The following is a 13,167-nucleotide window of genomic DNA, read 5'->3' as shown; positions in this document are numbered from 1 at the left end:
TTAATTATTTGTTACATATATTTAAAAGGTCTTAGGCCAGGCATGGTGGTTCACACCTGTAATCCCAACATTTTGGAAAACCAAGGCTAGCAGACTGCTTAAGCCCAGGAGTTCGAGACGAGCCTGGGCAACACGGCAAAACCCTATCTCTACAAAATACAGAAAAATAAAAAGGTAGCTGGGCGTGGTGGCACACATCTGTGGTCCCAGTTACTCAGGAGGCTAAGGTGGGAGGATCACCCAAGCCCAGGAGATCAACCGTGATCACGCCACTGCACTCCAGCCTGAGTGATAGGAGTGAGAAACTATCTCAATAAATAAATAAATAAATAAGTAAAGGTTTTTTTACCCTTATTGCACACTTAAGAAAAAGAACAAAAAATGAAACAGAGGCCGGGCGCGGTGGCTCAAGCCTGTAATCCCAGCACTTTGGGAGGCTGAGGTGGGTGGATCACGAGGTCAGGAGATCGAGACTATCCTGGCTAACATGGTAAAACCCCGTCTCTACTAAAAATACAAAAAACTAGCCGGGCGTGGTGGCAGGCGCCTGTAGTCTCAGCTACTTGGGAGGCTGAGGCGGGAGAATGGCGTGAACCCGGGAGGCGGAGCTTGCAGTGAGCCGAGATCACGCCACTGCACTCCAGCCTGGGAGACACAGCAAGACTCCGTCTCAAAAAAAAAAAAAAAAAAAAAAAAAACAAAAACCAGAAACAGAAACATACTTTAGCAGTATAACAAAGAGCTTAATATGCCTAGTATTTAATATAAATCTCCCACAAATATACTGATAACAAACAAGCCAAAAGAAAAATGAGCAAAGGACTGGAACAAGCAAGCTAAACACTGAGATACCATCCAATGTGGCAAAGGTTAAAAGACTTATTCAGTGTTAGATGAGTGTGGGGAAGCCAGGCCTAGCCTCAATGCCACACTGAATTTCGATGCTCTTGAGTTACCTTATTCATAACTTTAATATTTAGCAAGTCCACATGTTTGTCTCTCTCCTAACTGAACTCAAGAGCATCTCTTTTTTTTAATGTATTTATTTTTATTTTTATTTTTTTAGAGACCAGATCTTACTGTCACCCAGGCTGCAGCACAGTGGCACAATCATAACTTGCTGCAGCCTAGAATTCCTGGGCTCAAGTGATCCTCCTGCTTCAGCCTCCTGTGTAGCTAGGACTACAGGCACATGCCACCATGCCTGACTTTTTCTTTCTTTTTTTTTTTTTTTAATTTTTGTAGAGACAGGGTCTCACTATGTTGCATAGGCTTCTTGGAGCATCTTAATTCTTTCCAAAACCCCGATATACCTAGCCCAGTATCTAGCCTGTATGAGGCACTTATGAGGCCGGGCGCGGTAATCCTGTAATCCCAGCACTGGGATGGGTGGATCACCTGAGGTCAGGAGTTCAAGACCAGCCTGGTCAACATAGTGAAACCCCGTCTCTACTAAAAAATACAAAAATTAGCTGGGTGTGGTGGCGGTCACCTGTAATCCCAGCTACTCGGGAGGCTGAGGCAGGAGAATCGCTTGAACTCCGGAGGCAGAGGTTGCAGGGAGCCGAGACTGCACCATTGCACTCTAGCCTGGGCAATGAGAACAAAACTCCGTCACAAAAAGAAAAAAAAAAAAGTCACTTATGAGTAACATAAACATGTCCATGAAACACAAAATCAGAGTAATCAGAAAATAACGGGGCCTGATTTGAGTGCAAAGATGGCTAAACTGATACATTACTTCCTGAGGCTTCCGCATCTTCTTTTTTTTTTTTTTTTTTTTTGAGACAGAGTCTCGCTCTGTTGCCCAGGCTGGAGTGCAGTGGCGCGATCTCAGCTCACGGCAAGCTCCACCTCCCAGGGTCACACCATTCTCCTGCCTCAGCCTCCTGAGTAGCTGGGGCTATAGGTGCCTGCCACTACGCCCGGCAAATTTTTTGTATTTTTAGTAGAGATGGGGTTTCACCATGTTAGCCAGGATGGTCTCCATCTCCTAACCTTATGATCTGCCCGCTTCGGCCTCCCAAAGTGCTGGGATTACAGGCATGAGCCACCGTGCGCCTGGCCTTTTCTTCATTTTAGAGACAGGGTCTCGCTCTGTCACTCAAGCTGGAGTGTAGTTGGCATGATCATGTAGTTGGCTCACTGTAACCTTGCATTCCTGGGCTCAACTGATCCTCCTGACTCAGTCTCCCAAGTAGTTGAGACTATAGGCATGAGCTAAGTTTCTCCATTTTACCATCCACTAAAGGCAAAAAATTGAGCTCATCCATGATTTCATCATCCATGATTTCTCCTTTCCCCACACATTCCCCTGCCCAACCCAGCATCCATCCCATCCATTAATAAACTGTGTTAATTCTCCATCCAAAATATCCTGAATCCATCCAATTTTCTCCATTTGTACTGCTGCCATCTGATTCAAAGTTCTTATCTGCACTAGAAAGCCTGTTGTAGTAGCCTCCAAACTGGTTCCTGGATTTCCATGCTTGACCTCCTTTCAATCATTTCACCAAACAGCAGTCAGAGCATTATTTTAAATTATTTCCACTTCAGGCCTTTCCCTCTGTCTAGAGAGTTCTTGACATGTTTGGTTCCTTCTCCTTCATTCTGTTCTGAGTTAATGTCACTTCCTCCACAGCAACATTCTCTGACCACCCTAGCTCAAGTGCCAACCACTTCCTCCTCTCACTCTCTACCATACCACTGCCTTCAAAGCACTTCTATTTGAAATTTGTTTTGCATTATTTATTCTTCAACAAATACCTGCTCTGCTCACATACTATATGCCATTTTAAGTGCTAGCAATACAGTGAACAAAAATTCCTGAGCTCATGGAGCTTACATTCTGCTGGAGAAAACCACCAACAAACAAAATAAAGAAAATATAGTGCCAAGGTGAACAAAAAACAAAGCAAGGAAGATAAATATAAAATGTTGGGGCGAGGACTGAACTGTATTCTTAAAAATGGTTAAGATGACTAATTTTATGTTAAGTGTATTTTTCCACAACTAAAAAAAAAAAATTTTTTTTTTTTTTGAGACAGACTCTCGCTTTGTTGCCCAGACTGCAGTACAGTGGTGTGATCTCGGTTCACTGCAACCTCCACCTCCTGGGTTCAAGTAATTCTGCCTCAGCCTCCCGAGTAGCTGGAATTACAGGCGCATGCCTATAGTTGACCATTGACTACTCCCTTGTCAATAGTGCTCACGGCAAGTTACAGAGAAGACAAAACACCCAGCTAATTTTTATATTTTTTGTAGAGATGGGGTTTTGCCATGTTGGCCAGGCTGGTCTCGAACTCCTGACCTCGGGTGATCCACCTGCCTCAGCCTCCCAAAGTGCTGGGATTACAGGCTTGAGCCACTACACCTGGTCCACAATTTTAAAAATTTTTAATAAAAATGTTTTAAAAGTTGGAGCAAGGGTGGGGAGGCAAAAAATAAATAAATTTTAGAATAAAATAAATAAAAGTTGGGGCAAGAAAATGCTAAATTTCACATAGGACAGAAGGCTTCAATGAAAGTGATATGTAAGAAGACATGAAGTAAAAGAACTCACCATGTTGATATCTGGGGAAAAAAATTCCAGGCAAAGAGAGGAGTAATGCAAAGGCCCTGAGGCAGGATCATGCCTGGCATATTTGAGAAGCAGCAAGTATGTTTGGCTTTGCGAGCTGGGGAGCCATTAATCCATAGCACCTAAATCAGTGTCTGGTATAAAAAAGGAACTCAAATATATGACTATCGTATAGCAGCAAGATTGGTATAGGTACATCCCTTTAAAAGGTAAATTATGTTGTTACTTCACACTTCATAGGACAGTGTAGTTGATTTATAAGATCCACAGAAAAGGCCAGGTGCAGTGGCTCACATCTATAACCCTAGCACTTTGGGAAGCCAAGGTGGAACTACTGTTTGAGCTCAGGAGTTTGAGAGCAGCCTGAGCAACATAGCCAGACCTCATCTATACTAAAAGTTAAAAATATATATAAATCAGCCAGGTGTCATCGCACATGCCTATAGTCCCAGCTATTCAGGTGGCTGGGGCAGGATGATTGCCTGAGCCTGACAGATTGAGGCTGCAGTGAGTTCTGATTGTACCACTGCACTCCAGTCTAGCCAACAGAGCCAGAACCTGTCTCAAAAAAAAAAAAAATTCACAGAAAAACAACAGTATAACTTAAATCTTAAAAGGGAAAGAAGTTTTCAGTTATTTCTAAATACTTTTCCTGATGATTTCCTGCTATTGGTTGAAAAAATTTAATTACTTAGCTAAAAAACTTACTAGATTATCCACTGGCATCTTGAGTCCCCTTTTCTACTTAACTCTTAACTGAGCCTCCTTTAAATCATGATTTCCCTATAATTCATCATCCCCAATTAATCTCCTTTTTCATATGCCACCTCTTAGTATTTTGTTTTTACTATTCTTACCTTACCTATTACTCCGTTGTCAATAGTGCTCACAGCAAGTTACAGAGAAGACAAAATAGCTATGTAAAAGATGCCAACCTTAAGGATATATTAGTAAAATACACATATTAACTCTTAATTAGTGCTGTCTCCAGTCTTTGGAGGAGTTGAGGAATTGGGGAGTCTTTAGTCTCAAGTTCCACAAACTCCACCCTCCCCAAAAGCCCCAACCTATGGTACTTATAATCTAAGTGATCATGGGAACAAAGGACCTAAGGAGTGGATCTAATAACTGTAACCATTCTTAGTTTTTAGATAAAAATAACTAAAGTACTGTTCTCTTGTTCTTACAAGCACATTTCAAATTAACTCAGTTCTATGCTTAATTATTTAAATGTATTAGAACAAGAGTTCCATACTTTTTTTAAAAAAAAAACAGAGTACATTCAGAATGTTGCACTTAAGGGAGGAAAACTTCAGGCACAATCGCCAATTACGAATGGCCAATATAGGTGAGGCTCAGTAGCTCAGCCTGTAATCCCAGCACTTTGGGAGGCCAAGGCAGGTGGACTACTTGAGTTCATGAGTTTGAGAGCTGCTGGGGCAACATGGTGAAACCCCATCTCTACAAAAAATACAAAAACTAGTTGGACATGGTGGAATGCACCCATAGTCCCAGCTACTCAGGAGGCTGAAGTAGGAGGATGGCTTGAGCCTGGGAGGTAGAAGTTGTAGTGAGCTGAGATGGAGCCATGGCACTCTAGCCTGGGCAACAGAGCCAGACCTCATCTACACCAAAAGTTTAAAAACAACAACAACAACAACAACCACAGAGCCAGACCTTGTCTCAAACAACAACAAAAAGAATAGCCAATATATTAAGAAATTAAGCCTTAGGCCAGGCGCAATGGCTTACATCTGTAATCCCAACACTTTGGGAGGCCGAGGCGGGTGGATCACCTGAGGTCAAGAGTTCAAGACCAGCCTGATAAAGTCCCGTCTCTACTAAAAATACAAAAATTAGCTGGGCGTGGTGGTAGGTGCCTGTAATCCCAGCTACTCAGGAGGCTGAGGCATGAGAATCACTTGAACCCGGGAGGCAGAGGTTACAGTGAACCGAGATCTTGCCATTGCACTCCAGCCTGGGCAACAAGAGCGAAACTCCGTCTCAAAAAAAAAAAAAGGACTTAATTACTTCCCAAAAATCAAACCCAAGTAAGTTAGTTCTTAATATAAACACATTTGGTTGCTTGGCTTTGTAAGATTCAAGTAGGGTAGTACCTAACAATTAAAATGGATTATATTAATTTGTTAAGACATTAATTCTAACATTACATATAAACTTATAATGATTCTCCAAATAAGATAATAGTAACAACATAAATAACTTTTGGCTTCTAAAGTTTAAAATCCAGAAAAAAAAATTTGTATTCAGGGCATCCAAAACAGTTAATATCCTAAAAGTCAAGAAGCTACAAAAGGTTTTAATGCATATAAAGTTTATTATTATAAATGTCAGTGACTAGTCAATCACAAAGCTTAAGACTTCAGGAAAACACTGGTAATTTTTAATTTATTGCCATAGATTATGTCATTTTCAATGTTCATATAAAAATCCACTTTATTTCTGAAGAGCTCGGTAAAAAGGAAAAGCACTAACACTGCATTTGTATACTATAGAAAGGAGAAGTGTATTGTATGTGAGTTATAGCTCAATAAAGCAGTGTAAGAAAGTATGAAAGAAAGAGAACTTAGTGGAGTATATAAAACTCAATCCTGGTTTTGTTAAATAAAATACTAAAACCAATCAATAAATACTGGCATATTTAAACTATTAGGTGACATAATGAGGACACAGTAGATACCATTAGCTAAAGAGTTCTACTCTTAAAGATGGAACTTCCATATAATGGAACTTTATTATACAGTAAATTAAAGAGAAGGAAGGCGGCTTATGTAACAGTAGACTAACCTTCAAGATCTTTTTAGTGAAAAGGGATATAGAGTATACATGTTCTTTTGCATTAAAAAGAGAAGGAATTTGTGCATACATATTTGTTACATAAGACATATTATAAATATACATACAGACGTATGCATGTATATGTTTTTGGTGGCATATGTATAAATTAGCTTTGGAAAGATATACAAGAAACAGCTAACACCAGGGCTATCTGTGGGTTAACAGGATAGCTGGAGCATAGTAAAAGGGAAGATTTCTTAGGTCATTATTTTGTGTGTTTTGAATTTGAGCAATGTGAATATAAACTTACCAAGAGGAAAAATTAAAAGTACTTTACCTTGCACCATTGTTCCTAATGACTTCCACAGTTTCTTCAACAAAGTATCGATCCTTGACATATGCAAAGATATCATCACAAATTTCATGTAAGCGTGAACGATGGGTAAGGCTGGTCAAGTATAAAACTGGAATAATTAGTGGTTCTGGAAAACTCTGAAGATTCTGTCTTGCTTTTTTTTCTGACTCAAGTGCTTCCTGATACGTCAGTCCAGGTCTACCCGTCACAGCACAACTCCACACAAGGCTGTTGCACAGAATGGTTCGTTCAAAAAAGTCACTGATTAAAAAACAAAAACAAAAACAAAAACCCATTACCTATCATTTCACAAATTTTACATTAAAAACTAATAGCATTATCAGGTTATTTTTGTGCCTTTAATGCAAAATTTTATGTAGACTCACAGAACTCAAGGGTTTGGTAACTGGTCAACTTATAACACTAATACAAACATAAGAAAAAGTATATTTAAACTAAATATGTATATTTTGCAATTTAAAGGCACATCAGTCAAAACTAGACTTTGAGTTCCATCTGTTTTTCAGTGAAAAACTGAAAACTTTAAGCAGCTAACAAGAGAAAAGCTAAATAAACTAGTACTTCACATAATGAAAAATCAGTCATTAAAAAGTATAAAGTTCTTAATTAACATTTCCATTAATGTTAATAGAAAAATACCTATTTTCAGTTTGATCTATCCTTTATTTTCTTGAAACTATACGATGAGCTCACTTGTGTTTAAAAAAAAGAAAAAGAAAAGGTACCTACAGAAGCATAGATTTCTGGAATGTCATACAAAACTCAAGGTAACAGGCAGGAGGGATAACTGGGGAACCATTCTATTCAGTGCTCTTCTATTCTGCTGGAATTCCTTAATATGTGCATTTACTTATTTTCAAAAATTCTATCCACTCTTTTTTTTTTTTTGGAGACAGACTCTCACTCTGTCGCCCATGTTGGGAGTACAGTGGCTGGATCTCAGCTCACTGCAATTTCCACCTTCCAGGTTCAAGTGATTCTCCTGCCTCAGCCTTCCGAGTAGCCCACCACACTCGGCTAATTTTTTAATTTTTTAATTTTTTATTTATTTTTTGAGACGGATTTTGCTCTTGCTGCCCAGGCTGGAGTGCAATGGCGCGATCTCGGCTCACCACAACCTCCTCCTCCCAGGTTCAAGAATTCTCCTGCCTCAGCCTCCCTAGTAGCTGGGATTACAGGCATGTGCCACCACACCCGGCTAATTTTGTATTTTTAGTAGAGACGGGGTTTCTCCATGTTGGGCAGGTCTTGAACTCCCGACCTGAGGTGATCTGCCCACCTCAGCCTCCCAAAGTGCTGGGATTACAGGCATAAGCCACCACGCCCGTCCATGCTCGGCTAATTTTTATATTCTTAATACAGATGGGTTTCCCCATGTTGGCCAGGCTGGTCTCAAACTCTTGACCTTGTGATCCACCCACCTCAGCCTCCCGAAGTGCTGGGATTACAGGTGTAAGCTACCATACCCAGCCCTATCCACTCTCTTTTAAAATGCAAGAGATCTATATTATAGAAAGATTCCTAAGGCATAATGGGTAGGAAAAACACAAATCAATGAATACACAATCCCATGTACATTAATTATAATAATCACAAAAATGTATGTATTTATATACATACTGTAAAAAGATATTCCCTATGGAGAAAGGGGGGGTGACTGGGAAGGAAGGAAAAGGAAAACTTTTTTGTGATTCCAAATAATTCTATATTGTTTGAATTTTTTTTCTTTTTTGAGAGAGTCTCACTCTGTTGTCCAGACTAGAGGGCAGTGGTACAATCACCTAGGATCAAGCATTCTGTCTTGCCTCAGCCTCCTGAGTAGTTGGGACTACAGGTGCACACTAGGACAATCACCAATTTTTTTTGTGGGGGTAGAGATGGGGTCTCACTATGTTGCCCAGGATGGTCTCAACCTCCTGGGCTCAAGCGATCTTCCCACTCTGGCCTCCCAAAGTGTTAGGATTACAGGAATGAGCCACCATGCCCAGCCTGTTTGAATTTTTATTTTTATTTATGTATTTACTTTCCTGAGACAGAATCTCACTCTGTTGCCCAGGCTGGCATGCAGTGTCATGATCTTAGCTCACTGCAACTTCTGCCTTCCTGGTTCCAGCAATTCTTGTGCCTCAGCCTCCCAGGTAGCTGGGACTACAGGTACATACCACTATGCCTGGCTAATTTTTGTATTTTTAGTAGAGATGGAGTTTCACCATGTTGGCCAAGCTGGTCTCGAACTCCTGGCCTCAAGCAATTCACCACCTCAGCCTCCCATAGCGCTGGGATTAGAGGCGTGAGCCACCGCATTCAGCCCTGTTTAAATTTTTTAAATTAGCATTACTCATATATCATTTTGCAATAATTTTTTTTTATTTTTAGGTGGAGTCCCACTCTGTCACCCAGGCTGGAGTGCAGTGGCACGATCTCAGCTCGCTGCAACCTCCACCTCCCAGGTTCAAGTGATTCTCCTGCTTCAGCCTCCTGAGTAGCTGGGATTACAGGTGTGCACCACCACACCCAGCTAATTTTTGTATTTTTAGTAGAGACGGGGTTTCACCATGTTGGTCAGGCTGGTCTCAAACTCCTAACCTCGTGATCCACCCACCTCAGCCTCCCAAAGTGCTGGGATTACAGGAGTGAGCCACGGCACCCAGTGCAATTTTTTTTTTTTTTTTTTTTTTTTTTTTTTGAGATGGAGTCTCGCTCTGTCACCCAGGCTGGAGTGCAGTGGCCGGATCTCAGCTCACTGCAAGCTCCGCCTCCCGGGTTTACGCCATTCTCCTGCCTCAGCCTCCCGAGTAGCTGGGACTACAGGCGCCCGCCACCTCGCCCGGCTAGTTTTTTGTATTTTTTAGTAGAGACGGGGTTTCACCGTGCTAGCCAGGATGGTCTCGATCTCCTGACCTCGTGATCCGCCCGTCTCGGCCTCCCAAAGTGCTGGGATTACAGGCTTGAGCCACCGCGCCCGGCCCTTTTTTTTTTTTTTTTTTTAAGACAGAGTCTTACTCTGTCACCCAGGCTGGAGTGCAGTGGCACAATCTCGGCTCCCTGCAACCTCCACCTCCCAGGTTCAAGGGATTCTCCTGCCTCAGCCTCCCAAGTAGCTGGGACTAAAGGCACATGCCACCGGCTAATTTTTTATTATTTTCAGTAGAGATGGGGTTTCACCATGTTAGCCAGGATGGTCTTGATCTCCTGACCTGGTGATCCGCCCACCTCAGCCTCCTAAAGTGCTAGGATTACAGGCGTGAGCCACCGTGCCTGGCCAATATAATATTTTTAAAATGTAAAAAGTTAGCCCACTGTGGTGGCATGAGCCTGTAATTCGAGCTACTCTGGAGGCTGAGGCAGGAGAATCGCTTCAGTCCAGGAGTTGAAGGCTAGTGAGCCACAATCATGCCATTGCACTCCAGCCTAAGAGTGAGACTGTCTGGAAAAAATTTTATATATATGCATACGGTTATACATATGCAAAAGGGTTAACAATGGCTGCCTCTAAGTGGTAAGATACAGGTAAAATTTTTTCCTGCTTTATACTTTGTTCTACTTTTCTGTAATTATATGTAACCATATAAATAATTATTCTTCAATTTTTTCTCCTTCCTGAAATCTTTACTTCTCCCATCATTCTAAAAGTACTTCAACTGTTATATGCCTATTTCCTGGTTAGTACATCTATCTGTGTAGGTTATCTCTATTAGCTTGCTCTCCAAAAAGTGGGGGCAATTCCATTTAGATTGTTTCCTTTGTACATGTCTATAGAACTACTTTTTAAAAAGGTATCTATGGAAATAAAGCAAGAGAAACTAATCATACCTTAACATAAATGAGATCTACAGAAATAACATGCATATGCCAAGTTATATGGCTCTTAATTCAGTACAAAGAAGATTCTTTTGAAATATCGTTTAGTTTAGGAAATAATGGGTGTATATCACCAAAAATACAAAGTAAAAAACAGTTATCCTTATAAGATAGAAGGCAGATATCCTAAGAATTCAGAGAAAGGGAAGGGAAGAATTCAGAGGGCAAAAAAATATTTTTAAAACTACTATTAGAATTTTTTGGGGGGAAAGTGATGTTAAGAGGTAGGTCTTGGCCGGACACGATGGCTCATGCCTGTAATCCCAGCACTTCAGCAGGCTGAGGCAGGAGGATCACTTGAAGCCAGGAGTTCGAGACCAGACTGCACAACAAAGTGAGATCCTGTCTCCACCAAAAATTGAAGAAAAAAATTGGCCAGGGGGCGCACATCTATAGTCCTTGTTATTCAGGAGGCTGAACCCAGGAGTCCAAGGCTGCAGTGAGCTATGACTACACCACTGCACTCCAGACTGAGCGACAGAGCACAGCCCTGTTTCTTAAAAAAGTTCTAGCTCAGGCACGGTGGCTCACATCTGTAATCCCACTTTGGAAGATTGAGGCAGGAAAAATGCTTAAGCCCAGGAGCTCAAGACCAGCCTGGATGACATGGCAAAACCCAGTCTCTACTAAAAATAGAAAAATCAGCCAGGTCCACGTGGTGACACATGCCTGTAATCCTAGCTACTCAGGAGGCTGAGGCAGGAGGAGCACTCCAGCCTGGGAGGCCGAGGTTGCAGTAAGCCAAGATCGCACCATTGCACTCTAGCCTGGGTGACAGAGTAAGACAATGTCTAAAAAAAAAAAAAATTAGATTAAAAAAAAATAAGAAAAAGAAAAAAGTAAAGAAGAAAAAAAGTTCTAACTTTTTCCTATAGAAACAAACATATCTGTAAGATTTAGCTTCTCAAGCCAATACATAATTAGCACATAATGTACATAGGTATACTTTTTTCCTCTTTTTAAAATTGATATATAACAGTTGTACATATTAATACCTGTATACAATGTATAATTATCAAATCAGGGTAACTGGGATATCCATCACATGAAGTATACTTTTAATAACTTAAACAATACTAAGTACTGCTCAAGAAAATTATACTTCAAATCTAAATATCTTATACTTCAGTCTGTAAGCCAGTGCTAGTAGAAATAGAATGGTTAGTCACATGTATAATTTTAAATTTTCCGGTGGTCACATTTAAAATTTTAAAAATAAAAATAACTCAATATATCACAAAATAATTTCATTTCAACATGTAATAAACATTTTAAAAATCGAGATACTTTACTTACATTCTTCTTTAAAAAAAAAAAAATCCGCCAGGCATGGTGGCTCACGCCTGTAATCCCAGCACTTTGGGAGGCCGAGGCAGGCAGATCACAAGGTCAGGAGATGGAGCACATCCTGGCTAACACAGTGAAACTCCATCTCTACTAAAAATACAAAAAATTAGCTTGGCGTGGTGGCACATGCCTGTAGTCCCAGCTATTGGGGAGGCTGAGGCAGGAGAATCGCTTGAACCCGGGAGGCAGAGGTTGCAGTGAACTGAGACTGTGCCACTGCACTCCAGCCAGGGCAACAGAGCAAGACTCTGTCTCAAAAAAAAGAAAAAAAAAATCCAATGTATATTTTACATTTACTGCCTATCTTAATTCGAACTAATCATATTTCAAGTACTTAATAACCTATCTGGCCAAGTAATGGCTCCTGTTCTGGACAGCACAGCTCTAGCCACAGCAGCTAAGTGCCTGAGGTACTGAGTAGGAAATATCCCACGCATGGGATATTTCGTGCCATGGCAGGGGGACAGCTAAACGCAGTGAATTGCAACAAACACAATTTAGATTTAACACTGCCTAAAAATACCAAGGAGAACAACGGCACAAATGCCAAAACCAGTGATATATAGCTGCCCTTTTACACCCTAAGGTTTCTACTATCTCCTACAAAATGTTTGTGCCATTTGTTTCCTTTGTGTCTATTTACTCTACAAAGTTATTGTTACATTATAGCTTCACTGTGCACAAAGACCTACCCTAAGGAGGCAGGACACACTACCACAGTGGCCATTTTAAGGGAGAAAAGTCCAAAGGTCATCTCTCCCCTACTCATAACCCATGAACGGCACAGCACCATCTCTAACATTACACACCTTCACTTTCTCCCACTTCTGTAATTCTACTCACACTTTACCCATTTATCATACACATTTAAATGTGTAGAATTTGTTAATACTGAATTCTAGGGGGTTGGTTACAATGCCTCTTCAATTTCTACATTATAAGAATATAACTATTGAAACTTACAAAAAATACATTTTACTATTGTGAGCAAAAATAACAAAGTATTTTTATATGAATGTAAATCTAGGCTAATACAGGTTATCAATGTCAGATTTATGACTGCACTCTTTCAATCATCCTCTTCACTAAAGGTGGGCATCCTACTGGCACGGAGACCAAATCCTGCCCTCCACCTGCTTTTGTAGTTTTTTTTTTTTTTTTTGGGAACACAACTATACCTACATTTTTAGGTGTTGTCAGTAAC

At 40.7% G+C, this 13,167-nt stretch overlaps 1 protein-coding gene across 3 annotated transcripts in view; it reads right to left on the bottom strand.

Annotated features, from left to right (window-relative positions):
• Nucleotides 1-13,167, bottom strand: part of BAZ1A (bromodomain adjacent to zinc finger domain 1A) — a 129,732-nt gene that overhangs the window by 107,761 nt on the left and 8,804 nt on the right. For all 3 annotated transcript variants that reach the window (XM_050798098.1, XM_050798099.1, XM_050798097.1), the window contains one exon: nt 6,717-6,995. In XM_050798098.1, coding sequence (XP_050654055.1) covers nt 6,717-6,995 — 279 coding nt within the window. The remainder of the gene's footprint in view (nt 1-6,716; nt 6,996-13,167) is intronic.

This window comes from Macaca thibetana, chromosome 7 (assembly GCF_024542745.1).
Source record: "Macaca thibetana thibetana isolate TM-01 chromosome 7, ASM2454274v1, whole genome shotgun sequence".
Lineage (NCBI taxonomy): Eukaryota > Metazoa > Chordata > Mammalia > Primates > Cercopithecidae > Macaca > Macaca thibetana.
Note: the sequence above shows the minus strand (reverse complement) of the source record. Positions and strands in the feature narration are given on the sequence as shown.